At 53.4% G+C, this 27,413-nt stretch overlaps 11 protein-coding genes across 11 annotated transcripts; all 11 read right to left on the bottom strand.

The window, feature by feature from the left end:
• Positions 1-556: 556 nt before the first annotated feature.
• On the bottom strand, positions 557-1,267 carry JKF63_03155 (uncharacterized protein; the record flags this gene model as incomplete). Its single annotated transcript, XM_067899176.1, has 1 exon — positions 557-1,267. One exon carries the CDS (start codon positions 1,265-1,267, stop codon positions 557-559), a length of 711 nt encoding a protein of 236 aa, XP_067755620.1.
• A 1,946-nt stretch (positions 1,268-3,213) lies between these two features.
• JKF63_03154 (uncharacterized protein) lies at positions 3,214-4,299 on the bottom strand (the record flags this gene model as incomplete). Its single annotated transcript, XM_067899175.1, has 1 exon — positions 3,214-4,299. The coding sequence occupies one exon, from the start codon at positions 4,297-4,299 to the stop codon at positions 3,214-3,216; it is 1,086 nt and encodes a 361-aa protein (XP_067755619.1).
• Positions 4,300-5,201: 902 nt separating this feature from the next.
• On the bottom strand, positions 5,202-6,368 carry JKF63_03153 (uncharacterized protein; the record flags this gene model as incomplete). Its single annotated transcript, XM_067899174.1, has 1 exon — positions 5,202-6,368. The coding sequence occupies one exon, from the start codon at positions 6,366-6,368 to the stop codon at positions 5,202-5,204; it is 1,167 nt and encodes a 388-aa protein (XP_067755618.1).
• Positions 6,369-8,629: 2,261 nt separating this feature from the next.
• On the bottom strand, positions 8,630-9,175 carry JKF63_03152 (uncharacterized protein; the record flags this gene model as incomplete). Its single annotated transcript, XM_067899173.1, has 1 exon — positions 8,630-9,175. The coding sequence occupies one exon, from the start codon at positions 9,173-9,175 to the stop codon at positions 8,630-8,632; it is 546 nt and encodes a 181-aa protein (XP_067755617.1).
• Positions 9,176-10,028: 853 nt separating this feature from the next.
• Positions 10,029-10,463, bottom strand: JKF63_03151 (uncharacterized protein; the record flags this gene model as incomplete). The annotated part of the gene is made up of 1 exon (XM_067899172.1): positions 10,029-10,463. The coding sequence occupies one exon, from the start codon at positions 10,461-10,463 to the stop codon at positions 10,029-10,031; it is 435 nt and encodes a 144-aa protein (XP_067755616.1).
• A 721-nt stretch (positions 10,464-11,184) lies between these two features.
• JKF63_03150 (uncharacterized protein) lies at positions 11,185-13,413 on the bottom strand (the record flags this gene model as incomplete). Its single annotated transcript, XM_067899171.1, has 1 exon — positions 11,185-13,413. One exon carries the CDS (start codon positions 13,411-13,413, stop codon positions 11,185-11,187), a length of 2,229 nt encoding a protein of 742 aa, XP_067755615.1.
• A 2,487-nt stretch (positions 13,414-15,900) lies between these two features.
• On the bottom strand, positions 15,901-16,704 carry JKF63_03149 (uncharacterized protein; the record flags this gene model as incomplete). The annotated part of the gene is made up of 1 exon (XM_067899170.1): positions 15,901-16,704. The coding sequence occupies one exon, from the start codon at positions 16,702-16,704 to the stop codon at positions 15,901-15,903; it is 804 nt and encodes a 267-aa protein (XP_067755614.1).
• A 1,095-nt stretch (positions 16,705-17,799) lies between these two features.
• On the bottom strand, positions 17,800-18,288 carry JKF63_03148 (uncharacterized protein; the record flags this gene model as incomplete). The annotated part of the gene is made up of 1 exon (XM_067899169.1): positions 17,800-18,288. The coding sequence occupies one exon, from the start codon at positions 18,286-18,288 to the stop codon at positions 17,800-17,802; it is 489 nt and encodes a 162-aa protein (XP_067755613.1).
• A 2,017-nt stretch (positions 18,289-20,305) lies between these two features.
• On the bottom strand, positions 20,306-21,835 carry JKF63_03147 (uncharacterized protein; the record flags this gene model as incomplete). Its single annotated transcript, XM_067899168.1, has 1 exon — positions 20,306-21,835. One exon carries the CDS (start codon positions 21,833-21,835, stop codon positions 20,306-20,308), a length of 1,530 nt encoding a protein of 509 aa, XP_067755612.1.
• A 1,196-nt stretch (positions 21,836-23,031) lies between these two features.
• On the bottom strand, positions 23,032-24,405 carry JKF63_03146 (uncharacterized protein; the record flags this gene model as incomplete). The annotated part of the gene is made up of 1 exon (XM_067899167.1): positions 23,032-24,405. One exon carries the CDS (start codon positions 24,403-24,405, stop codon positions 23,032-23,034), a length of 1,374 nt encoding a protein of 457 aa, XP_067755611.1.
• Positions 24,406-26,096: 1,691 nt separating this feature from the next.
• Positions 26,097-26,840, bottom strand: JKF63_03145 (uncharacterized protein; the record flags this gene model as incomplete). Its single annotated transcript, XM_067899166.1, has 1 exon — positions 26,097-26,840. The coding sequence occupies one exon, from the start codon at positions 26,838-26,840 to the stop codon at positions 26,097-26,099; it is 744 nt and encodes a 247-aa protein (XP_067755610.1).
• Between the last annotated feature and the right edge of the window lie 573 nt (positions 26,841-27,413).

The raw sequence follows: 27,413 nt of genomic DNA, 5'->3' as shown, positions 1-27,413 counted from the left end.
AGGAACATAGAAAACAATCGCATAATACCATACGTAATTAGAGAAATGAGGCGAAGAACATTAGTGAAAGACTAAGGGTTTACGGTTAGGGATGAGGGGGGGAGGGGAGGGGGAGGGGGGTTAGCTGCTTTTCGTTCATGGAGATGAGACGGGAGATGAAAAGAGTGGCGCGTACCTGTCAAAGCACCACAACGACAACAAAACAAAAATGAGCACGAAAATTCTTACTGCTCGGATACCTGGCATGCCCCACTTCGTTGTTGTCGCTGCCACTTTTCGACCTCCGGCCTCCGCTCGTCCTCCTTTTTGTGCAGTCACTCCACAGAAAGTAAAATAAAATTCAAAAGTAAAGAACCTTAGCAGCACAGAGCATCAGGTGTTTCGTCTCCTTGACATTCTTTTCGCGTTGGTACCGTTTGCAGTGACACAGACTTTGACACTTCCTCAGCTAGACCTCTTCAGTGAATCCTTTCAACGACATGCCTCTATTCTCTGCGCTTCACGTGGGAGTGTGCCGGCAGCTCTTTCTGCAGCGCGAGGAAGAGAGACGAAAAGCCTAGCGACCCCAAAACAGCTCGCACTCGCTAGTCCACAAGGGTGCGAACGCGGCACTCTTTCCCCCTGGGCAGCTGAGATTGCTCGGGCTAGAGGCAGCGGAAGAACTTGCCGAGACGCCGCATGGGCTGCACAACCCCGAATCGTTGCTTATACTTTTCACAATCACGCGTCGTGAAGTCACTCGCGTGATGTCCTCCATGACGGTGTGATAATCCTCTAGAGAGATCCCGCTTTCAAAGTGGATGAGGTCGGACAGAAAGCGGATCTCCATTGTGCGCAAATCCTTTGGGGTGACACCACCTACTTCGGCGTAGAAGCTTATGTGATAACACAGGTCGTCGCGACATTTGAGGGCTACCAAGACAGCTGTTAGCAGCAGTCGATGAACAGAGCGCATGTGCACCGGGAATCCGCTAAGCACTAGGCGCCGCAGGTAGGCCACGGCGAACACGAATGACTCAGGTGAGCAGTGCATGTAAGTCACTAGTCGATGCGTGTAACTCTCCAGTGAAATGGGTGGGGTGTGTATTGCGCAGAAGAAGTCGTGCGAGGGATACTTGTCGCTTGGCGAAGGGATCATGACGTCGTCTAGAGAGGCCTGGTCGCTGCCAGACGCCTGCAGATCCATCAGATGCTTAATATAGGCCGCTACGACCTCGGCTAAGCGAGCCTGTGCCGGCGTCTTGGACGCGCACGTACGCGAAGACATGGTGGCCCTAGATGCAGTAGCCTTTTTTGTCAGCCAATGAGGATCTCACGTGCTATAAAAATAAAATAAAACAGTATTAGTGTCCCCTTCTCTTATCTGACAGACAAAGAGATAAAATGAATACAAAGTCCTTCACAAAAACACACACACTCTTCTGTCAGGGCGAGTTCGAATGTGTGATATTTTTTTTTGGTACGTGAGGTATGTGTCCGGCAAGCAAGTAGAGCAAAAGATGCGTGTGAGCCGACCAGAAGCAAATGTGAAGCAAGTGGAGGAGGAGAGAGAAAGAGGGGTGGGGGAGTCGACAATCATCAAGTGAGAGACCCGAGATCCACACAACTGGAACAACAGAAAAAGAGAGTACTGTGGAGGAGTCCGTCAGTAGAAAAAAAATACAGTAAGTTCAAGTGGCGACACACTTCACCTGCGCCTTTGGTCACTACTGAGAGAAGGAGACGGCAACTCTCCCAGCTGGGAATTAAAGCTTTTGGGGAGTGAATGCAGCTGCTGGCAACTGTTGCAGAAGGTTTTGTGATATAGGAGGGGGGGAGGACTCGCACAGTGTTTCCGAGAGGCGAGCAGAGAAAAACCTGATAGGAAAAGGCGGTGACATTAAATCTACTTTACGGCTGCTGTGAAGACTTTTTGCTCTACCGCCCCCCCCCCTGCCTCTATACCCTCCCCCTCCCCACCAGCTTCGGGCAAGCGTGCGACAAAAACTGCACGCCTGCTGCACGTCTCCCTCTATGGGAGATGCTCTTGATTGTTTGGTAATATTACCAACAATACAATAAAAAGAAGAAACAACTGACAAGACGAAGGCGAAGAGTTTTTTTTGTGTTTCCTTTGCGATGCCTTAAAACTACGAAGAAACGTCTTCAAAGTCCTCAGCCGCACCGCTGAGTGGGTGGGGCGGTAAGAGACTTCAGATTCATGTCTCCAGAGGTACGTCACACGGCAGCAAAGATGCATGAAGCACCAAGCCTTTCGGGCTGCTCTCTGGCCTTCTATCCACTTCGGGTTTTTTTTTTGCCGTGGCTTGTTTCCCTGTGCACGAAGAACGCGAAAAAAAAAAGATGGAGAAAAGACGCGCACACAAGGGATGAGTTCGCTTGTGTGCGTGCGCACGACTGTTAGTGTCTGTGTATGTGAAGCACAACAATATACACCCACGAACCCGTACACATGCGCACACGACTTGTCATTGCACATTCTTTCCTTTTTTTGACGGGCGTGAAGTCCTTTGTTGCACTCATATGCGTCTCCATTTTGTTGTCCAACGAGAGAGGTGTCTGTGCAGACACAGTTGAGTATCGTACACCGGAGAAACAAAAAAAAACGGAAGGCACCTGGTAAACGAGAAGTGGGGGAAAAAAAGTGAATACCAACACCGTTCACGGCACACGAGTACAATACAGTCGTCATTACTTACCTTCTTGCTGCTTGCGGTTTCCCATTTGCCAGCGTTGTGGGAGTAGAATATGCTCACACGGGGATAGACTGATTTGAAGCCGTCCATCCGCCCTGGGAGTAGAAGTCCTGGACAGGGTAGTCACGGGCCGGCATTCGTGATGGCAAAACGGTGATGGGGGGAGAGGAGCCATCGGGGGGGAAGGGGGGGGGCAAAAGCAAACAAAACAAGAATGACGTCCATAAAACAAAAAAAAGATGGAGAGACAACTGAAGAAACAAAAGGAAAACGACAAAGAGGGCGTCTGGGGAAAGAGCGCAAATGAGAAGGGAAAGAAAATAAAGAGTAAAAAGCACACAAAAGAAACAGTCGCGAGCAAAGATTAACACGCAGAGAACGAGCCTTGCCGCAGCCTGTCCGTTCTGTGTCCGTAGGCAGCAAACGTGTAGCTGCACAGCACTTCATTGTCCGCCCTGGCCAGAGTCCGCCAAGTGTGATGATGAGCGTGCGTGAGACACAGCCACTGCTGTTCCTTTCACATTGTGTTGCCCGGTACAAAAGGCATTGCCTTTACATTTGTGCCGGGCCGCATCATTGCAGCGGCGGGTATCGCATAGCCGGGCGGAATATGCTGAGGCTGCGCCAGCATCATTGGAGTCGCGCCGTAAGGGAAAAAATGTGACACATTGTACACCATCCCTGTGGGGAACTGCGGTTGTTGTGTCATGTACTGAACGGGCATTGTGTACATGGGGTATTGAGTGTTTATTTGAGGCGGACTAGACGCCTGGACAAGACCGCCCATCATTGGCATTATCGAATGTGCCATCGCTGTCGGCATTGGACTGGCGGTCACTGTGGGAAGGGGAGGAGATGCCACTAGTTGAGGCTGAGGCACCGGCTGTGGCACCGGCGCCGGCGGCGATGCAAACGCGTTGGCGCTGTTGGAAGCAGCGCTGGCGTAGAGCTCTGACAGAGACGCGTGAAGCTGAGGCTTCGGGGATGGCTTTGAGGACGGCAACATCGTGAACGCGTCCAGCGCGCCGCCCCAGAGCGGATCGTGGAAGAGGGCCATGCTGGATGACTCATCCATGGCCTCAGTGCTCTTCACAACCCCCTGACCAGGTATGTTCGTGCCTGTGATGAACTCGAACTGACCGGAAGCACTCGGTGAGGACTCCTTAGGGTCAGGAAACAAGGGATCGCTTGCCTCCGGGTTCACCACAGTCGGGGACGGCGCGGCGGCCGGAGGAGGGACACGGGCCGTCGACGGCAGCGCTGGACGCTCTGTCCCGCTAGGTAGAGCGGAGTGAACGGAGTTGGAGAGGGGATGTGGCGCAAGCGACAAAGACTCTTGCGATGATCGAGAAAGCTGCAGTTTTGCCAAAAGGGCATTGAGTCCCTCCTGCTTTGCGGTCTGCGGTCGGGCCGGCGGCAAGGGAGCGGCAATCGCCTGCTTCGTTTCAGCCACGGGTGATACCGCCGGTGGCTCCCAGATCCTCAGCACCTCAGTCGGGTCCCTGAGGTTGATCACGGTGAGATCGCTGGTCCTGCTCTTCCAGACATGATGGCGTGTGATGCCGCGCACGGCGGCATCCTCATACTTCCTCGACCCCTCCATCGTCTCAGTGCGCAGAATCACCCCAGGGAAAAGAGCTTACCAGGGTGGCCGCGACCCCGCAAAGCCACGAGCGAGTATGACGGAGATGGGAATTCACGAGATACGGGTAAAGCGGTGCGTGATAGAAAGAGAGCAGCTACAACACTGCTGCACGCAACGTGGGTGTGGTGAACGTGCGGCGAGGAGAGACGGCGTGCTTACAGGAAAAAAAAAGTTAAGTACGAGGAGAACGTAGGTCTCCTGTGGTGAGTCGGATGCGGAGGGACAGTTGAAGGAAAGACGACGTGCGCGCAGATGCACAGACTTGGTGTGATAACGACATCAAAGCCCTAGTAACGCTCACTGGTCGAGGGAGACCAATGTGACAAAGGTAGCGTGTTAAAGAGAAAGCCTTGGCAACCGCACAGCAGAAAGGTATCTCGCAGCCACGAAGAAAATGTAATGAACATCAGAGGGGCCAACACAGATGCGCATGCTGCGAGAAGAATTGCAAAGAGTTTACTGGGAAGCCGGACTGTGAGGCGCACACTAAGGAGTGAGAAAGAAAAAATCGATTAACCTCGTGGGGAGGAAGGGAGAATAGCCATCCGTGTCCTCTCTCGGTTTGATGAGGGATGGTGGTGGTGGTGGGCGGCCCATATCACCGTGTTGAAAAGTGTAGGTATTGGGCCTTCGCACAAACGAATCGGCATGTGAAAGAAGAGGAGGGCTGCACTCATGTAAACTTGAGGAGGTGGTGCTGAATCCCCAGGCTGCGGAACCGCATGTCGCGAGTAAATGATGTAGTGTCCGAAACACCGTCACTCATAAAGAAGCGCCACGTCAGGGGCAGAAGCGGCGCACATCGCACACAAACACACTTCCAATTCAAGAGAAAAACGCGTTGATGACGTAATGGCACATTACGTCAGATACTTGTTTAGATCACCGAGGATGAGGATCTCGCGTTCTGGGAACATTTGCCTTAGATGTGTGAGCGTCTCGTCCCGCATACCTCTCAGTCGTGACAGCAGTTCATCGTATCGCGTCTTTAACTTCTCTAGTTCGTCTTCGGCATCGCGCATCTTGGTCTGGTGCATCGAGGAACGCCTTTGGGTAACCACGATTTGCTCCGCGAATCGGTCAATTCGATCGACAAAGTTGGCCCTCGTGCGGTAGTTCTCCTTCATCCGCGCGAGCTCGCACTCTTTGGAGTTTGAAAGCAAACTGTGTAAGCTCTCTCCCTCCTTCGCACACTCCATTAAATCTGCGGAGCCCCGCTCACGGCAGAAACATAATGCCGCCTCCAACTCCGCGATTACGTTGACGCGATGTCTTGCAGACGCGAGATCGATCGAGAAGTGCACTCCATCTGCTACTGGAAGACCATCGTATTCCCCTGAGTGGACCTCCATTTCTGCAGTATCCCAATTAACCTCCACAACGGCCTCCGGTAACGCCGCAGGCGCCCCCGCCACCTCGTCGTCGCCGTCACCCCAGTCGATGCAAGGCCCTGACGCATCGGTCTCTTCACCATCGGCGCCAATAGCCTCAGACAAGGCACCAGCGGGGTTATACTCTGCCTCACCAAGAGCACGATGGTGCCAAGGGAAGTGGAAAGAGAATGGGTCGGTGCCATAGTAGCCGGCCGCAGTTTTTCCCAAGAGTGCGTTGTAGACATCCCTGAAGGTCTTCATATGGGAGCAAATGTACGCTTGGAAAGCGGAGTTGATGTGTACGCACGCCTCGCCGACACGCTGATCGACCGCGGAGGCGACGTCATTTGCCCCTTCAGTAGCATCGAGCTCCATTCCGTACTCGCTCAGCAGAGCGCTCCGCTTCTCCCACAGCTTGAGCTGTTTTCGCTGCGCCTCCTCGCAGACGCGGCGACACTCCTTTATGGCAGTCTCGTTCTTCTTTAGGTGTTTCTCGAGGGCGGGGATGTCGTACTGCGCCACTTCCACAAGGCGAGGAGCAATGGACAAGAGCCTCGCGTACGCCATTCCGTGCATCCGAGAAAAAACAGACCTTCGATCTTCCAGCCACTCCTCCATATGCTGATAGTGAATAGAAATTGGCTGCATTGTCATGATGACCACTAACACCGACGTCCACGCTACAAAAATATATATGAATAAATATATTCGTATTTGGCACCTCTACAAACGCTCTCGAGAAGTCGTGATAAAGCCCACGACAGCCAAATGAGGTTACTCGCTCTCGAGCACACGATCTTCTTACTCAGAAGAGTCGCGCGGCTACGAACTAGTCAGTCGATACACGCATACGTTCGCACCTCGCACACCCTAAAGAGAAATCGAGGAGAGAGCAAACACCCTACTTGGTGTCGCAAAAATAAACACTGCCGACCAAGAGCACAAGCGCTGTCTATCTACCGGCAGGGAGGACAAACACGGAACCAGGCACCACGGCAATGCCGGCACTAAGCTCTCACACAAAAGGAGCACAACGCGCAACGGTACTTGCCAACACGCCCAGGCTTCGCAACGCAAATATAGGATGTGAGGTTCAACGTGAAATCAGAAAAAGGGAAGAAGGTAGAGGCGAGTGTACAGATGCAAGAAATGAAGAGAGGCGCGGAAAAAACGACAGCGACGCGGCATTCACACGGCAAAAAATCGCTGTGAAAGTGCAGACATGTTATTTTTTTTTCGTACTGCATCAAAGCGAGGCACACAAAAGACCTAGCTACATTACGCGCCCAGCCACAGCTCGTCCGTCTCTGCTGCGGTGCGTCTACGTCCGGGTCGTCTGAAATGAGATGTGGCTAGTCCAATCAGGACATGCCGGTGTTTGCTGACCCCTCCTCTCGTTTTTTTTTGTTTCCCGCCTTCTCCGGGCACGTGCTGTGCGCGATCGGCGCCAGGCAGGCAGGCAGACGGGCGGTGCACGGCACGCTCCCCCCCCCTCCCCGTCCCCGCCCTCCCTCACCCAAGCGACCCGCGCGCCAAGCGCCCTGCTCCAGAGAAGACGCTGCTGCTGCTGCTGCTTGCCATGTAGCCGACGACAGCAACGCATCGGCTACGTGCATGCCGGGTGGGGGAGGGGGGAGAGGGGCGGCTGAGAAACTGGGCCCACCAACACCGCTTGGCGTCGCTTGGTTCACTGCACTTGCACCGGTATACGGGCGCGGGCAGCGCCCGGGACGACGCCAAAGTTTGAGCGCACCGCAGCAGATGCACGCGACACTCGAGCTGGAGCCGCGTATATTTGCGGACCCCACGACCAAATTGATACTGGGTCGGTTCACAACATGGTCACCAGTTAATGTCTCTTGAGCACAGCGCCATCCAACGCCTGTACATCGATACCAGGACCCCAGAACCGCACCCGGCGAGCAGGTGGCGGGATATTCGCTGCCCCACTAAAGTGTATGTGTGTGTGTGTGTGTGTCTGTGGGGAAGGGATTGAAACGGAGGTGTGCGGGGATGGTTCAAAAACAAAAAAAGGTCGAAGGAACAGAAGAAAAGCGAAACGCAAAGATGGAAGAAAGGGGAGTCAAGAGGGGAAACAGGCAATACGGGAAGTATAGAGCGGGAGCACATCGAGAAAGAAGGAGAAGGCAATTTTGCATCCTTTTTTTCAAATATTTCACCGCAAGGTCAAAAAGGTGCGACCCGGTGTCAGAGTGGAAAGAGTGTCGTTGCCGTCGAGAACGAACACAGCCAATGTAATGTGTTCTGAAGATGGCACTCAGATGCACTCTGAAGGCTGACTCATTATTTCGAGAAGAGCGTCGACGTCGGCGCCTTCTGGGCGACGCTGCGGCATTGCGTATTCTTTCGCTTTCTTTACCTTTTAGCCTCCCTATCTTCGCGAAGCCTCGCGTAGAGGCATCCCAGACGCTCTCTATGGCTTTCAGGCTTCGTGTTTTGCGCTTATTGGCGAGCTGCAGTTTTGTGTGCACTTCTGCGTACGCTTTTTTTTTTACTATGCTACAGTTAACAACTCCCTAATCACTAAAGATGCGTCTGAATGCCTGAGCGAGCGAGCGAGCGTGCGAAGTTGAGTATGAGATGAAGCAGCCGCTGCGCTACGGGCAAAGACCCCCTTGATCCAGGCAAGGGATGTGGCCCATTAGAACTGTCAAGTACTGCAACGTCCCTACTCTGCGAGCTCGTGCACGCCACTCAGGTGAGGTGAAAAAACAAAAGGACACAGAGAAGAGAGAAGGGGTGGGGGCAAAAAAAAAAGCATGAAGATCACTCGTTCGTGTGTCCTGTAGTGACGAACACAAGTCTGGATATTTCTACTGCCCGTTCGCTTCCCCCACTGCTGTGAGCCCGCGGTTGTGTCGGTGCGGTTGGCGACGCTGTAGAATTTTTGCATCTTATGCGTGCTTGAGGGCCTGAATAACCGACTCCAGTACACCGATGCGAATCTCAACAACCGCCTTCGCCTTTTCGTCTTGAGCGCTAGTCAGAGCTGATTGCTGCTGCGCAAGCGCCTTTTCCGCGGCATCGACATCCAGCTCCGCGAGCGGGATGCACTCCACGCAGTTGATATCACAAGAACCTTCGTTGTTGATGTGGGCGAAACCGCCGCTTGTGAAGAATCTCTTCACGGTTCCATCCGGCATCTCCACGGAAAGCGGCGCCGGCGCCATCTGCGTGATTTCGTATGCGTGGCCTGGGTAGATGCCGCTCTCACCGTTGACGCCTGTGATCGTGACGCACTTCACTGGCGTCTCCTTGAAGAGGAACTCGTCCTGACGGGTGATGGTGAGGCGCAACGTTTCCATATTCTCGTAGGCGGAATGAATATCCTTGTCAACGACCTTGTGCTCGATAAAATCAAATGCCTCAGGCAGCCCGTGGTGATCAGCGAGGAGGGGCAGTGTGCGCGCCACCAAGCGCCGACCACAGAACCGGAACATTCTCTAATGCAAACAGTGAACAGATGGGATTCAAGAGGAGCAGTGGGGATTAAGTGGTAGAGCTCCTGAGGGAGTGCCGACGCAGGTGAATCAGAGACGCAAAAAAGCGGAACACGTACCCATCACTTTTTGTTTCTTTTCCAGTGTGTGGTGTTGTGTTCACATGTCCATCGCCCCCCAGTGGAGAATGTGGAGAATGGAAAGTGGGCAATCGAATACGTAAACGTACACAAGAGAACAATAAGGCAGAGTGGGGTAGGTGAAGGTGTGATGGAGGATGTCTATTCATGAACAAGAAATGGTTGCGTAGAAGCGGCGTCTCATGTACGACCAACCTCTTCGGTTGACAGCGATCCCGTCAAGTACGTTTCAATCGCCAACTCACCCGACTACCCGCTGACGTGCGATGCAGTAGCACCGTTTCATGGAGACAGAGCGAGAAGCCGCACCGGCGAAGAGGCGCAGCGAGAAAGGAAGAGCTCAGAAACTCCTCAGTGGTGAAAGGAGAAACCACTGGTCGCGACAACACAGTCCCTTTGTCTATCACATCACCTGGATGTAATATATTTTCCTCTCTCCTTTCCCCTTCTTCTCCCCTCCCCCCCCCCCGGCAACCAGCACACAATAAGAACACCCGTTGCTGTCGATGAAGTCATGAGGTGCTTAATGCAGCAGCTGGTATGCGTTTGGAGATGAGGCAGAAGAGAAAACGGTTGTGACTTTTTTTTTTAATGGGGGCGTTGTAAAACAGGAAAATGAAAAAAACACAAAAACAGAGAAGCCAAAATATCGCTGCTCACGTTACTTCGGGCTGTGGAGATGTCAGCAAAACATACGGTCACAGGGTTTTTTTTTACAGACGGCGACCACGGCGAGAACCCTTGCGGCGGGTGGAGTCAGTCGGGATCGGGGTGACATCCTCGATGCGGCCAATCTTCATCCCGGCGCGGGCGAGAGCGCGGAGGGCAGCCTGAGCGCCAGGGCCGGGAGACTTGGTGCGCACACCACCGACGGCGCGCATCTTGACGTGGAGAGCGTTGATGCCGCACTCCTTGCAGCGGGCCACGACGTCCTGGGCAGCCATCATGGCAGCGTAGGGGGAGGACTCATCGCGATCCGCCTTGACCTTCATACCGCCGGTAACCTTCACGTACGTTTCGCGGCCGGACGTGTCTGTCACGTGCACGAACGTGTCATTGAAGGAAGCGAAGATGTGCACAACGCCGTACACAAGGTCGCCCTTCTTCACGTTCGGGCCGTACTCCTTGACTTCCTGCTTCTTAGACATTCTGGCAACCTTCACGAAATACCTTCGAGCAACGACGGGGCGGGGTCAACACGACGAAGCGAGGGAAAAGCCCACAGGTGTTTCGATTGAGTTAACACACAGACACACGAGCACACGTGTTAGTGTGTGTGCGTGTGTGTGCAAGACCAAACAAAACAGCAGCAATGAATGGAAAAAAACGTAACGAGAGTGAATACACACACCCGTGCGCCACCATGCGAACGGAAAAGGGAAGCGGCCATGAAACAACGTGAGCCGAGAGGGACGTGAGGAGATAGGAGAAAGGGGCAAGGAAGAAGAAATGTTACGAGGCGAGGGAGAACGAAAAAAAAGAGGGGATAGATAAAAGAGGGCTTCACGCTCCTACCATTGAAAAGGGTTGGAGACGAGTAGACCCCCCCCCTCTACTACTTTCTGTGCGGCAAGACTTGCAGTGCGCTCCTTTTCAATGTGGAGATGTTTTGCATCATGCCCCTTGACATGTTTCCCGGAACTGCTGCGTTCCCTGGAAGCAGGGCAAGGCCCCTCGCACTAGAATGCTAGTGGGAGAAGTTGCGCAGGAAAGAAAATACGCTGTTGCCCATCCTTCTCCCTCATTGAAAATCCATGCATGGATATATATGTGTGTGTTTATCGTTGATTGGAATTCTCAGCATCAAACGTGCAGCTTTGTTTCGTGTCTCATGCTGGCTTGTGTCAATTTTTAACATAACGTTATCTTCTATTCAGCGCTACCATCATTCTTCGCATCCTCCTCATCCGTGGAGTCCTCGTCGCCTGATTTACACGTAGCCGCATCGCCTACCTCGGCACAGCCCTGCGTGGACTCCTCCTCGCCATCGTCGCTGCTGTCGTCCCCGTCCTCATTGTCTGCCTCGTGGCCGTCGCTACCGAGATCGTTGGAAAGACGCTCTGTTTCCTCTGAGAGAAGACGAATAACCTCCGCGGCAGCCTCATGGGCTGAGACGTCGGCCAAGACGTTCCCGGCGAGCACCGACTGAATATCCGCAATCGTCAGCCCTCGCTCACTCAGGTAGGTCCGATTGAGAAACGGATGGTCCTCCCAGTACCGAAAGGCCTCAGAGTGGTCGACTTCTTTGTCCTTCTGACGGGAGCGACTTACTTCCCGCTCACTGGAAGAGGCGGACGAGCATGTCTCTGAAGAGCTAAAACTGTCAGCCTCCTCGTCCTCCTCATCCGAAGCGGAATCTTCGTCACCTCCTTCTTCAACAAAACAGAGCGGCGCGTAGTCGTCGTCTTGAATGTCAAAGAAGGCGTCGTGATCACGCAGCATTGCGGCAGGGGTGGCGCGCATAGCAGGCACATATTCTAGCATGGGGAGCAGAAAGTCGGCAATCTCCTTCGCCTTCTTCCTCGTAAATTTGTGTCGCTGATGGAGCACGTCCTCCAGTATCCAGTACTGGAGGTCCTTGATGTTCCGCAAATCCCCTTTAGATGTGTAATAGTAACTGCGATACTTCCCGTTGCCCAGGCGCATGCTCTCCGGAAGATCACCGAGGAGTTCGCTCATCAGAGCAAGGTGATCCTCATCACGCGAGTAGTCATCGCCTTTCTTGGGATCGAATAGAAACTGACCCGTGATGAGCTCGAAAATCATGCAGGCACAGGACCAAATGTCTATGGGTGTCGAGTAGGGTTCCCCTAGAATGACCTCGGGGCAGCGATACTGTCGTGTCTGGACCTCGTCCGTGAACTGTTTGTACGTCCAGCAGCTATTACCAAAGTCAGCCAATATTATGTGGTGAAAGCGCTCCACCTCCCACTCTGGGTCTGTCTTGCTCGCCTCGGAGTCCACGTCACTCTTCTCGTTGCTATCGCGCTCGTCGCGTCTAGGTTTGTCGGCGACATCGTCTGCGCCTTGCGGCACCTTCCGCTCCTCCTTTGCCCGCTTTTTGTAGTAACGCCTTCGCTGCGATTTGGTCATGGTCTTTGGGTCGCGCTCCATGAGCTTTGGTCGCTGGTGGAGTGGTGGAGGTCGAAAGTGCTTCATCAGTGATATTATAGAGTGCTTGGGAGTCGATAGGAGTACGTTCTCCGGCTTCAGGTCTGTGTGGATGATGTCAACAGAGTTAATGTGGTAGAGGCCTATGAGCACCTGTCGGGCAATGCACTTGACAATCGGAAGCGGAATGCCGCGGTACTCATAGCGCTCCATCAAGGAAAGCAAATTCTCGCCATACACATCGAAAACCATGCAAACGTGAGTCCCGTTGGGACCCGTGTGGTTAAAGTAGTCGTTCAAGCGGGCACAGCACCGTTTCTTGTGCGGATCCGCCTCCATAATCTGAGAGAGCAGCTTGATCTCATCATAGGCGGCCTCACTGTAGCTAGCGGCGGATTTCTGTATTTTCATTGCCTGGTAACGCTCCATTTGGTAGTCCCACACCAGCCACACAGTAGAGAAGTAGCCCCAGCCCAGCTTCTTGACGATGCGGTAGCGGTCATTGTAGACCTCGCCGATCACGACGTGGTGATAGCCTCCCTTTCGGTACTCCCGAGAGGGTTCGTTGGCCGTGTCACTGTAATCCTCCTCGGTGCCGCCACCGTCTCCGTCGTTGCTTTTGTCGTCGTCGTCGTCGTCGTCGTCGCCGTCGCCGTCACTGTGGTGCGCCGTGCTCTGTTGTTGTTTGACTCGGTCAGCCATGGCATGCACCTGCTCTTTTGTCAGGTCGCCTCTGATGGGATTATCCTCTCTCTCCGCGAGATCCTTCCGCTTCCTCTCTCCTTTGGTAATCGGCCGCGGTTTGTCCTTCATTTGCGGCTCCTCGCGTTCGATTTCCTCGACGAGAGCCGCCACACTTTCACGAACATCGCGACTTATGCCGCTCGTAGGATCTATGAACTTACTTTTGCGCTTGTTTTTGTCGCCCTTGTTCCCCCTTTTTGAGGCACCTTTTGCGGGTTTTCCGTGCCTCTTTGGCTTCCCCATTTTTGAATGCACACGGACGCGGCCGTGTGCGCTTAGACGTTGTTTGATGCTACGTTTTCTCTAAGAGGGCAGAGAATAGGCACGGCGGCGAAGCAAACCTACAAACGTCGAGGGGATCTTTGGAAAGAGAGACAAGAACAAACGGGAAAGAAGGGGGAGGAGAGCGAATAGAGGCAAAGAGGGGGAATGCGTGATTAGCGCGCCAAAAACGCTCAAGCAGGCAGGGTAACATAAACAGAAAAGGGGGGAGAGGAGACGAGACAGAAATATGAGCTCTGGGAAGATATCAAGGTGACTTTTTTCCAATCAGAGCGACAACACGGCCAGGACTGCAGGACCCGGTAAAGAACGCCAAAACAGAAGTGCAGGGGGATCGCCTCTACACGAGAAAAGAAAGATTGTGCAAAGCGACACAAAGAAGGAACCTAAACAAAGAATGGATAAGCACTCACATGAAAAGGCCAAACATAGATGTGTGAGGGAGAGGCCCACAGGTCGTAGGATAAATCATCAAGATCAGCGGGGATAGAAATGGCTACGGTGCACACACCTTCCCTTGAGAGATGTGTATTTCCCTTCGAATGGGCGACCGACAAGGTGATGACGTAGCCAGTGCCAGCAATACGGTAATGCGCACACAAACGAAAACGAGCCGTGCGAGCACTGTTGGTACCCTCGAGACTTCGCTGTTGTGTGCGCTTAGGGAGGGAGGGGGGGAGTGGAAGGAGGGAGGGTTTTCGGTGAGGTGGGTGGGGTGAGTAAAGGGGAGGGGAAGAGAAGAAGGGAGTTGAGCATGAAAAAAAACAAACAGCTGAAAGACGCGGTGTGTTGGGGCCAGCGAAAAGTACGTGTGGGCAAACAAATTTTTTCCCAGAGACAAAACGGCAACGTTGAGCAGGGAGAGAAAGCGTAGAAAAAGGAGAAAAGGATCAGCAAAGAGGTTGACATGGATAGAGTTTTGGGGGAAGCTAGAGCGCAGCAGCGCACGAGTTGATGAGGCCGCGTTACTGACGAGGACACCATCTGGCGCGGGTTACATATGTATACGGTTTGTGTCATGGGGCGCACGACCGGCGGAGCGGGGGGCATCATGCAAGCAAAGCAGTGACTTGGAGTCGTCAAAACAAACGTAGTCCATTGTTTCGAGTGTTTTGGTTGGAGGTTCCTCCTTGTTCCACAGTTCCCTCGCGGCTTTGTATTTGACTCGTAACGATGAAAGCGGAGCACGTACACACACAAAAGCCTGTAGAATTGAGAAACCTGCCCACCCCCTCCACCTCGGAGAGGGTTCAGAAACAGAAGAAAACGCGTACTCTACAACGCCACGGTGCCGAAAGCTGGCGGTTACTGTGTGCATGAGGATTCCTTCAAAATTCCGAAGGAGGGCCCGACTAGAATGCGGCGACACATCCACACACACACACACACACACACACGTGACACTAATACCAACTTCTAGAAAGGGAAAAAGCTGTCAACAGAGTGAGACGATAAATGCATACAGGGCAGAGAGAGAAGGGGAGGGGGGGGACAGGGCCACGTCATCGTTTCGAGTGCACAACAACAAACGCCATCGTCCATGTGTTGTCGGTTGTGCTTGTGCGTAGGGGGGCAATAGGAAGCAGGGCGGGTGTGGTGGGGATAGGAAAAGTGAGAGTGTGAACTGAAGACTGCCAACAAGACAGACGCACAAGGCGGATAACCCATAAAGTCGAACAGCGGCATACCGCGAAGAAATAAAAATCTCCAGACAGAGAAAGAAGCCCAATGCAAGAAAGTGAGCATCCAAGGCAACAGTGATGGGATAAAGCGAGGACACACAAGAACGGCGTGGGTGACTGTCCTAGCTGTAGAAGCCGCTGCCACCGATTTCAAGCGAAGAAATCAAAAAGCTGACACCTACCACACAAGAGGGCACCTCAGCCCAGCACAGCTGAGGCAAGCCATATCCAAAAGGTCACAATGCCTCGCGTCAGTCTGACTCAGGCGCCCGATAGACCGACGTACTTTTCGACCCGTCCCCTTCTCTCCGTCGATGCAGACCAGATAACATCCAAAAAGGGAAAGAGACACCAAGAACCAATATGCAAAACCTGTCCAGGAGCGTCCGTACACGTAGGCAGCATGTAAACAAGCCTCGACACTCGGAAGAAACACCCACCGCACCCGCGTGGTGAACTCGGAAAATTTCGTAAAATACCGTGCAATTCGGGTCTTGAATTTCCGTCTTCCTTGTCCCCGCTTTTTTCCCTGTGTGTGTGTGTGTGTGTGGCGGGGGGGTAGAAAGACGATTACAAAAAAAAAGTGTTTCAGTAACTTCTTCGCCCGCCATTGCTGTCGTCTGTCTCTTTTGCCGCCATCATCTCTGTTTCCTGTAACCACGTGTACGTGTTGGTCCCTTTGAGCATTGTAAGAAGCGCAGGGAGGGGCAAGATGAGAGAGAAGTTACAAAGGATGTCGAGAAAAAAAAAAGAGGCGACACCGCGCCTACCGCTGAAGAGCACGCAGAAGCTCCTCAATGCGCGCGTTTTCGTACTCCTTTCCAACATCCTCTCCATCATCCGCTGTGGACCCGGCGATACCGGTGGAAAAAACATCTTCCCTCTTCGCATCCGTCTCAGGGAAACTTGCCAGCTGCGTCTCCCACTGGTCGAGCAGCGTCTTAATCTCTGGAGAGCTGTCCGCCACCTTGCGAAGCTGCTGATTGCGGGCAAACAACTCCCTCGCGAGCAACTCACACTGCTGCGTCTTTTCCTCCAGCTGTCTCTTAGACATATCATGTTGCGTCTGTTCTCGGCGCAGCATGGCCTCCAGAGTAGTGTTGGCTTCAATGTGGACCGTCACCAGCTCGCGTTGATGTAGAACTTCCTTGTATAACATATCCAGCAACTGCTCGAGCGTGTAGTGACCTGAAGGCGGCGGCGGCAGGGTTGGCTGCGATGCACGCAGAGAAGGCGTGTTACTCGGAGAGATATGCTGTGGGCGGAGTACTGGCGTGTGCCCATCAGGCCGCACAGGCGCGCGGAGCTCCTCGGCACCGTGGGCGAAGGTGCAGCCGCGGAAGGTACACGTTCCTGTCTGTTCCCAGTTTCGGCAGATGGTTGTCTTGTATTTGGTGGGATCAATGCCGACACGTTTCGGTACTCCGACATACTGCTCGTCCCCCAATGAGAAGGATGGCGGCGCCTGCTGCCCGTGAGACTGCGGCAGCAACGACGGCGAGACGTACGGGTGCATCGCAGGGCTGGGATGCGACGATGAGTAGCTGCCGCCTTTCACGGAAAATGACATGATGCTGCTACGAACAGTTTTTCGATTATTTTTTCCCTTCTACACAACCAGCCCAAATTTTTGTGGTCGTGCGGTTTTCCTCGCACCAGTAGAATCTAAGAGAGAGAGAGAGAGAAAGCAAGACGAAAGAGGGCAAGAGGCACGGGGAACGAGACAGCTCGTGAATGGTGCGCATGCGTCTCTTCTGTGATTCCACACCAGCCTTGCGCGCAGGAGAGAAACCTGTGGTGTCGCGCAGGGAAAAGAAAACAAGTTCCAAAGCAAGAGCGCCAAAAACAGGATCTCAGGATTTCCTTCGTCCAGGTTGAGTGTATGGGTGCCCTTCTCTGTGGACGGTACCTGTGCACGCTCGTTGGCTCAACAATGATGATAAGCGCTGCACAAAAATATTTGTGTGCAGATGCGTACGAACGTGTCAACGAGTATTTGTATGCCAGAAAAAAAAGTGCGTGTAGATGTATTGTGTGTTTTGTGTAGTGCTGGTGCAAAAGATAAGAGGCGCCGCTAGAGACCCGCCCGCTGTAACGACCGTGGCGCGTTGATGTGGGTGGGTGAGATGGAAAAAAAAAGGGAAGAGGACATATTGAGAACACAAAACAACGCGAAAGGGTGACAGATGTGCACAGCCCTCTGCACCGACCGACGTGAAGCACAGAAGACAAAATGCACACAATGAAAAAGAAGGGATACAAAGATGCCTTCAGACGTGGGATGACACCGCTCGGGGAGGGGGGAGGGGGAGGGACATCCCAAGAGAGCTTCGATCTGCGTTGTTCTCGAGTGTTTTCCCGCCCGAGCACTGAACCGGTTAACCGCACACCCTCGCTTTAAGCATCGTGGTACATCGATACAGAGTTGTCGGTGCACACATCAGCACACACAGGAGTTACAACTGAGGCGGCAGGTAAAAAAAAAAAGGTACACGGGGGATACTTCTCAGTGCTGCAATGTTGCGTTTAGGGGGGGGGGTCTTCGATTCCTTTCCTGTTAAAACCTCATCCTCACCAAAGGGAGTGCACTCTGCCGTGCGTCCACAACTTCACCCAGATAACCTCTCCCTTCAGAAAAAAAAAAAGACAGAAGGACGCCGGTACCTCATATCGGCTTAATCTTGAAGTGGATGGAAACCAGCGCGAAGATGAGCGCTTTGATGTCCCGCACAAAATTGTAGAACCGCACCAAGCTCTCACTTTCAGAACTCTTCGGTATGTCAGCCATCGACGTCAACTTGTTCGTCACCAGGGAAATGTGCGTGTTGCCAAGGTGAATCTCCAGCTCCTGTCGCCCGTTTCGATCCGGAGTTGGCCACCGCTCATCGTCACTCTCGCACACAGAGTACTGCACAATTAGCTTCTTCACCTCCTCTAGCACCACCGGAGACACACGGGCTTGTTTCTTTATTATGAAGTCGTTTCTATAGTTGCTGTTGTTGACATACTTGAGGGAGCCGCTCTCGGAGATCTCGAATTCCAGAAACTCGTTGCCGTAACGGCCAGTATGCCCGGAGTAATATCGAACGTAGTACAGTTGAGACTCCACGGTTTCGGCCGGCCCCACTGCAAGCGAATCCCCCTGCTCTGCCATGGTGCTGAGCGCTTCTGAGGGGGGGGGCAGTAAGTGGGAAGTATACGTTGAAGTGTAAATGTGTGAGTTTATGCGCGTGTGTACCCGGGTGCGTTGTGGAAAAGGCACGCAATGAATAAAAGCCTTCTTTGTTCCCCCTCCCCAAAAAAAAAGCCGAGTCCCCGTTTCTTCGAGGGTTGTACGTTGCTCACACGAGGGTTAGCAAAGGTGGAGAGGAGGGAGGCAGTATTGAGGGAATCGAGAGAGCGCTTACGTATAGTAGAAAAAGCAAAGAGTTGTGGCCTTGATGCAACTCTGAAGCCTGCAAGTAGAAAGACTAGACGTACTCATCCCACCCATAGACGGATGCACAGCCCGAATGCACCAAGCCAAACTCCCCTTATCCTGCTTGGCCTCTACTGGGATTGGTCAAACAGAGGTGAGATCCTGCCGGACACGACGTGGTCTAAGCACGACATCTACTTTCCAAAACGTTGCAATGCATCCTGTCGATCCCACTAGGTGCTCTTAGCCTAAAATCCATAGAAACCCAAAACAAGCTGGAGAATGATCGAGACCAATCGGTAACAGCGGTGGTGTGGTGGATATTCGCGAGGTGAGGGGCAATTAAATCGACCCAGCCGAGAACAAGTGCATATGTAGTGATAAAACCAAATAATCAGATGCATTCTCTACAGTGCTACAGTCCATCGACTTCTCCCCAGTCACACACACACACACACACACACACACTGGAAGCCGTGACGTGTGTCTCTGAATTCGCTTTTTTTTTGTAGATCCGTCTTCTGCGTATTCGTACCCCTTTGGGTGGGACGCAAACATACACCTTGGTAAACTTTTTTTTCGTTGTTAGCACCGAAGACCCCCCCAAAAAAAAAAAAACTAAGTTTCGAAAATCAAAAATAAACATATGTTTGCTTCTTCTCCATACCTCTACCTCTTGTGCTTTCCGCTGGTCGTCCTCTCCTCGTTGCGTGATCATCATCATCTCTTTCCCTCTTCTGTCCCGTTCTCCACTGGGCCGCGGGCGCACCACAAAGATGAAACAGAGTGCAACAGAGCAACTTGTCGAGAGGGAAGAGAGCGCAGCACAAAGACAATGTGCAGTTGCAATACCAGGCAAGAGAAAAGGGAGAGAGAGAGAAAGAGCACGTCTAAAAGGCAACCACGAGCCAGGTGAGGGGAAAGTAGCTTAAATAGGAAAAATATCAGCGAACAAAAATATGAATGGTCCCCTCTGATGTTGGAATCAACAAGAGCTTCACGGAGCAGAAGTTGTCGAAAACAAGAGGGGGAAAAAGTAGTGACGCGAAAAATAGTTCGAGGCATCCTAAGTAGAGAGCGATGGAAAAAAAAAGGAATGGGGAGGAAACAAGACCGCATGGGAACGGTGGTGAGTTCGAGGCGTGGGGAAACCACAAAGTCGAGAGTTGACGCGAGGTCAACTCCCTTAACGCACACGATCGAGAAATACAGGGTTAAACGGAAACTGAATAGGGTGGTATGACAGCCTCACACTACCTCTTTCACAGTCATACGCGCGATGGAAAAAAAACTCCTCTTCACTTGCATACGCACAAACCTATGTATACATACATGCGCAAGCCTTTAAGGCTTCTCCTTTCCCCTTCACGTCCTCTGCAATAGCGCTCGGGGTAGAGAAAACTTGCAGCAAGCGTTGTCTGGCATTGTGCTCGCCCTGTTCTCGTTTTCGGTTTTCCGTGTCCTCCCCTCCTCCCCCGGACTTGGGATTCGTTTCACAGTCGTTACAGAGACCGGTGCATAAGCGCGAACGCACATCGCGGAGGAAATTGGGGAGAAAAAGTCGGAATAACCCGGAAATACTACTGCAGCCTTATCGTGTTCATGACGCCCACCCGCTCCCCGTTGATAAGCACAACTGTGTACGAACAAGTGCACCTGCAAGAAGCAAGTGAAAAAGAGTATATATATACAAATATATATATGAGACGCGCTAGCGTCCCGCGATCCAACCCCTCCCCCTCTCCTTTCTCATCTAAACCACCTTTTCGCCATTCGGACACATCCCCTCACGGTAGCGCCATGTAATCAAGCAGTCGTGGGGGTACAGGGTGGGCAAGTACAAAATCTTGTCGGAGTCAGGAGTGCGCGTGCGTTGCCACTGGGTGTGGTGTGCGAAGAGTGCGAGAAACACAGTAAGGTGGTTGATCGCGTAGTTGTAGCCAACGCAGCGGTGCGGGCCCACACCGAAAGTGAGAAACTGCTTCGCGAACTTGCGGTCCTCCTGGCGCTCGGGGCCCATGCGATCAGGGTCGTACGTGTCTGGGTTCGTAAATCCCTCACGACAACAGGCCACCAGCGACGGAATGATCATGCTGCCCTTCGGCACCACCGTTTTCTCGTCCAGCTGAAAATCGCTGTGGGCTTTCATAGGCACCATCGGCGCCGGGGGGAATAATCGAAGCTGCTCCATTACGCACTGGCGAGTAAACGTCATCTCTTGCACCAGTTCAAACGTCAGTGGTTCGTTGTTGGGGCGAAGGCGGGCTTGCTCCTTACGGACACGCTCCAGAATCTCGGGATGGTCCGCCATTGTCGCCGTTATCATGGTCAGACTGGCAGTGGACGCATCCTGAGAAGCAAAGAGGAAGTCGAGCATCGTGTCCGCCATAGCGTAGTCAGTTGAGTACGCCGGCGGGTCTCTGCCCTCCTCCTTCGCCTCGTTAATTTTCTCCAGCACCGTCGCCGTCCAGAAGTCTAGCAAGCAGTGTGGTTCGGCACCGGGCTTCTCCATACGGACCTTGCTGCGCACTACTGCGGCCTGTAGATCCATCATAGCCAGTTTACGTGCCATCACTGCCTCGTATAATGCGGTGCCGGGCAAGTACACCGGTGCAGCGAGAAACCCCTTGGTGATGGTATTGTAACGGCGCGTGAAGGCTTCGCGGTCGAGCAAGTGGTCACCAAGGAACACCGTCTGAGAGGTCTCGCAATTCAACTCGCGGATGTGCCAGCGCATCTCCTCCGGCGTCGAGCCCCATGGGTAATTCTTGACCCAGCGGTCCATGTGCTCCATGATGAGACGTTTCTGGATCGGAAGGTACAGAGAGAGGGCCTTGGCAGTAAAAAGGTTCATGAAGCTCAAGCGGAGCGCCTTGTGAGCAGGGCCGCTCTGGAAGGCGATGTTGTTGTCACCGAGAATCATCCTACCATTGGGGTGTAGCTGAAGGGTGAGACTGTCCTCGCTGTTTGTAGCGAAAATTTTGTGGCACAAGTCGGCGCGCGTCACGAAGACGACGAACTGCGTGAGGATGGCCATCCAGCTGTAACCGTGCGTGTCGTACTGGCGCTGGCGCTCCCAAAACGTGTAGGGGTCCCTGATCATAGCAACAACCCCGCCAAGAAAAGGAATTGTTGAAAATGGGCCAGGTATCTTGAACTTGTGGATACGCGCGAACATGATGGTGGTTACCGCCCACGCCGTGGCGTAGGCGAGGGCTAGAAAAATGAAAACCTCCGCCACATACGGGAGTTGAACGCCGAGGAGACGACTAAATGCGGCCATTGTGGAGAAGGAAATGATAAGGAAACCAAAAAAAAAGAGGGGGAGGGGGAAGGGGGAGGGGGTAATAAGAGCACGAGTGTGCACGGTGCGGGTGCGGGAATGTGAAACGCGAAAGATGAGAAGAGGAAAATAATGGAAATACGGATGAACCGTGGTTGTGAGGGGGAAAAAGGAAAAAAAATACACAAAACGACGACGACGAGGACAATACACACACACACACACACACACACACAGTGTGAATCCCAAAAGAAGCAGGCAATAGCACTCGCCCCGAGATAGATCCTGCTGTACGCGCCGATCTGAGATGAAGTATCGTGTTGGTCAACCACCAGAGTACCAACTTGGTGAAATAGAATGGATCGCTTCAGCTATAAACGAGTTTACATATCTGTGAAGGTGGTTCCTGATGCGTAGGCGCACACCAGTAGGTAGAAAAGGACGTGTAGGGGGAGAGGGAGGGAGGGAGGAAGAGAGGGGGAGGGGGGGGGGGCATGGTAGCGTCAAAGAAAAGGATGGAGGGAAGCGTACATGTGAAAGTAAGTACATAGGTTTTTTAATCAAGTAAGGGCCGCTATTAAACCTTAGGGCTTCGAGCATTGCGCTCCCCAACACCAAGACTTCAACTCTCACCTGCGGTCGAACAAGAGGCACAGACGAGTATGAGGAAATGGAAGGCGACGGACAATGAGCTCCAGATGAATGGACTCGGAATCCTTCCGATTAAGACGAACAACACACGACAAAACACCGCTCATGGGAGTAAGAGAGAAGTGCCGGTTTGTGTACAACTCAAGCGTCTCTCGTTCTGAGAATCGAGCACTTTGTTTGTGGTCTTGGCTACTCTCCCCCCCCCCTATCCACCCACAAATTACAAGCGGCACCAGCAGCGTCACCTCTAACGGGCGTAATGAACAGGAGTTGTCTCACGCACAGCGCCATCGTCGACAGGCCAGACCTTAGCAGGAAAAGAGAAAAAGCACAGAAAGAAAAAAGTGTGATCGAGGGAGTGTGTGCATATCGTTCACCCACCGGATGTGCAACAGCGGTGGTGCCCGACCACGACTGTCCTCGGCCTGTGTGCACGGAGGAAACACCGTACTCAACAAAGAGGCGAAACCAGTAAAGACGCCGCGCTACACCTGCATCACCTCCAAGGAAGATGATGACACAAAGCAAGCGAACAGAAAGAGTAGCTACTCCACTCTCGTTTGTGAAGATGGGTTTGTGCTCGACAGCTGTCGAGTCGCCGGCGGTTTGCTTCGCTGAACCGCGTCGGCAAAGCACTGCAGCGCCTCCGCTGCCCACGCTCCCGACGCTGACCCTTCTGGAGTCTTCGTCTCATTCTTGAAAAAGATGACTATTGCACGCGCCTCTGGCTTCAAGTCGAGTCCACGGAGACTCATGTAGACGTGTGGCCAGCATGTGCGAGCAAGCGGAGTCAGAAAGCCATTAATTATCATACGTGGTCGATATTCGATCCAGTTCAGCCCGTCTTTCTCGAGGACTAAACGTGATGCGGCAGTGGGCTCTGATGACGCGATGCGCCGCAAGTGCAGACCGAAAAGCTCACAAAAGCACGCCAACGCTCGTCTCACGTTTGTTCGTACCGCCTCATTCGATTTGCATACCGCGAGTTCGTCCCGCTCCGCACGGCTGCTGTTAGCGTAGACGCAAGGGAAGAGGTACTGCAGGAGCAACGGCACATCACCGCCGACAGTGGCAGCGCTCTCCGCAGCGGCTTTCAGCTTCGGCCACCATGAGTTGCACTCGGACCCGAAGAGCACTGCCGTTGTCACCGGCAACGCAGCAGCATCCTTTTCCAGAGTCATCTGAGAGACAGCCGCGCGCGGAAGCGGGGACTTACCCGTCAGGAAGGCGAGCCAATGGCACCGCCGTGTATCCCTTACCTTCAGGCGTACGCCTTTGTCGTTTAGGTACTCCATTGTCCGGTGTCGCCGTCGTCGGCGCCGCTCCTTCGCCACGCGGGCCCTGCCTAGCCGCGAGGCTGGCCCCAGGAGATGCTCCTCCAGTCGCAGGCTGAGAAGCTCACGGGCAGTCCGGCGGTTCAACCACAGCGAAGGAAAGCGGCTAAACTTTACGATGAGACCAGATGGTACGTGTTTCACAACAGCAGTCTGCATTCTTCTATTCGTGGCCTGCCCACCCGGACCTCTGCCCAACGTGCTCTCCTCCACGATATCCTCCTCGCGAAAGAAATAGTTTTTCTCAAACAGAGCACTGTAATACTTTGTTAGCTTAGGAGATCCCCGGCCACTGCGTCGCTTCTTTCGCCTCTCGTGAAGCAGGCGGCTAATATCCAACCGGTCACGCGGATGCAGCGCATCGTAAAACGCCTTGGCCCCCTGCGGCGACTTTTTCATTTCATCCAGTAGCTCCTTTGCCTGTGCCGCACGCCCCCGCGTATTCACAGCAGCATAGCGGCGCCTACTGGGACGCTTTCTTTCGCTCTCGGCGGTGTGTACAAAGCACACCCCAGCGCAGAGGGTGGGTACAAACACGGATACACGAAGCAGCCCAGCAGCTCGACCCGCCACTAGCGCCTGCATGAGAAATGTTCGGTACACGAGCCGCAGGCCTCTTCCGTTCGCTGTGATTCACTCGCCGCTGCTTGATGTCTTTGGTAACCCATTCAAGCTATGGAGGCGGGGGGTGTTCGCGTGCTTGTGGGAAGGGAAAATCCAGCAACTAGCTTCTTTCGTAGAGAAGACCAGAACAGAAATCGGTGGACACGCACCAGTCACTACAACGACCACAACAACAACACACATATACCCGGAAGCAAAAAACCATAAAGCGAGGTGCACCCACACATAGAATGAGTTAAACAGCCGCCTATGGCCGCTAAGTGTGAATGTTTATGTGCGCTCACGTGTGCGTGTGTGTCGTCTCTACGTATCGGTGCGTGAGTGTATGTGGGTTTAGAGAGGTCTTGTAAGTGGGGTAAGCAGAAAATGAGTACATATATATATATATGACACTGTACGGGTCAGGCATTTCCAGTGAGATTCGCATGTCCAAGTCAGCAATGAAACATGCTCCCCCCCCCCCCCTTCGTCAGGGCCGCATTTTTCCACGCAGGCAGAACACGACTGCCACAAAGACGCGAGGAGGCCGCAGGTGGGTCCACGCCATGCACTCTTTTTCTCACAACATGAAAAAAAAACAACGCAGCTCAATTGAAGCGAGGAATCATACCAAGTATAAAGATAGAGTATCTGGTCAGCAGGTCGCTTCAGCGCGATGTCCGGCAGTAGTATCACCCCCCCCCACAGACACACACACATACACACATACACTTTAGTGGGCTAGCGAATATCCCGCAACCTGCTCGCCGGGTGCGGTTCTGGGGTCCTGGTATCGATGTGCAGGCGTTGGATGGCGCTGTGCCCAAGAGACATTAACTGGTGACAATGTTGTGAACCGACCCAGTATCAATTTGGTCGTGGGGTCCGCAAATATACGCGGCTCCAGCTCGAGTGTCGCGTGCATCTGCTGCGGTGCGCTCAAACTTTGGCGTCGTCCCGGGCGCTGCCCGCGCCCGTATACCGGTGCAAGTGCAGTGAACCAAGCGACGCCAAGCGGTGTTGGTGGGCCCAGTTTCTCAGCCGCCCCTCTCCCCCCTCTCCCACCCGGCATGCACGTAGCCGATGCGTTGCTGTCGTCGGCTGCATGGCAAGCAGCAGCAGCACCAGCGTCTGCTCTGGAGCAGGACGCTTGGCGCGCGGGTCGCTTGGGTGAGGGAGGGCGGGGACGGGGAGGGGGGGGGAGCGTGCCGTGCACCGCCCGTCTGCCTGCCTGCCTGGCACCGATCGCGCACAGCACATGCCCGGAGAAGACGGGAAACAAAAAAAAACGAGAGGAGGGGTCAGCAAACACCGGCATGTCCTGATTGGACTAGCCACATCTCATTTCAGACGGCCCGGACGTAGACGCACCGCAGCAGAGACGGACGAGCTGTGGCTGGGCGCGTAATGTATTTGTTTACTTCCTCACAGTTGAAACTTAAAACGGCCACCAAAGGGAAGGGTTGTCGCAACGATCACAACCCAAACTCAGGAATGTCATAGGCGCATGCGCGATGACGAGGCAGTGTCCAGCATGAAATATCCAGTGCAGCGGCACATCGAACATGAATACAGGCATCTTGGAGGCACCACCTGCAAAAGTAGCCTGCAAAGGCGACGCGCCAGGCAACCCTTTTTTTCTACATTGGCCCATCATTCATCGCAGAGTAGCACTACTGCAAGCCATAGGGCATGTTCTGACGTGGTCCGTCCTCCGAGTGCCGCGGCTTCTCGAGCTCCAGGTCTGGTAGAGAAAAATCCTGCATCTCGTATTGGCGATCAAATGGGCCGGTGCGCGTGAGTACTTTGCGCTTACTCCATTTATCTACAAAAATGCTCTTTTGCGGGTACGGCCCTTTCCACGGATCCAAGCGATCCTTCAGTACAAAATCCTGGTAGTCCTCCCCGAAAAGCTCATTTGTACCGCCGCGGTAGTTGTACACGTGTTGGTAGTACTGCTTGCGCCACTCCCAACCAGCTTGCTCAGAGGCGAGCCCATTATGCGAGATCAATATAACGTCATCATCCTTGGCGGGCTTTGCAAAGCCGTACATTTCCTGGAACTCATCGCTCGTGAGCTGCAGGGCGTACTCAACCTCGTCACGAGGGAGCCACATGCTGTGTGGGACCCAGCGATGCATCTTTGCCGGCGACATACGGCAGTCTATTATAACGGTGCGCGGCTCCGGATAACGCGTGAGGTGCTCCATGTCTTTCAGGTACGCTTGATGGCACAGGAGGTGCTGATAGGCGGCGAACTGGCCTTGCTCGTAAAGAAACTTGTGTCGATCAAAGTACCACGGCTGGTATTCCTTTGGGTGCCAGTTGAACCACTCCCTGGGGTTTATCTCGCCATCGACCATCATGTGATGACGCGTGCGCCGGTCGGACTGCAGAAAAAGACGTGCCGTTTTCATGACCTGCTGCGGTGTGGCAAGAGCGCGCAGAGCGTCAAGGAACAGAAAGAGAGGACAAAAGGCGGAGGTGACGACCGTCCCGAGGAGGAAAAAAAACTGCCACTCTGATCACGAAGCGCTACACACAAACTAAACAGAGGAAGGGGAGTTGCGGCATGAATAAATGCATGGTACGTTCTTGTTTTTTCGTTCTCTAGTGGAACACGGTTTGATTTTCTGAAGACAAAGCGCACAGTTGCGCGCGCCATCCTGGTAGCTCTTCTTCCGTATTAGATGCAACACCCCAAGGCGACCTCTCGGATGGGTGCAAGTCCGGGATGAAGGATGCGCACCAGCATTGCCCCCTTGATACACACACACACATATATATATATATATACTCACAGTTGTGCTTTTCTCGTTTCGGGTAGTGCGCCGTTCTCTCTGTGATGGTCTGCATTATCCCCTTTTGACCATATAAAGATGCCTTGACTACTCGATCCCGAAAGACATGCAGGAGTATCAACAACTGAGAAGAGATGTCGCCTGCATGAGTGTCCCACTCCTGAGGGTCATCTAAACCCCCTTCCCTTT

This window comes from Porcisia hertigi, chromosome 30 (genome assembly GCF_017918235.1).
Source record: "Porcisia hertigi strain C119 chromosome 30, whole genome shotgun sequence".
NCBI lineage: Eukaryota > Euglenozoa > Kinetoplastea > Trypanosomatida > Trypanosomatidae > Porcisia > Porcisia hertigi.
The sequence above is the reverse complement of the archived record's forward strand: the minus strand, read 5'-3'. Positions and strand labels throughout refer to the sequence as shown.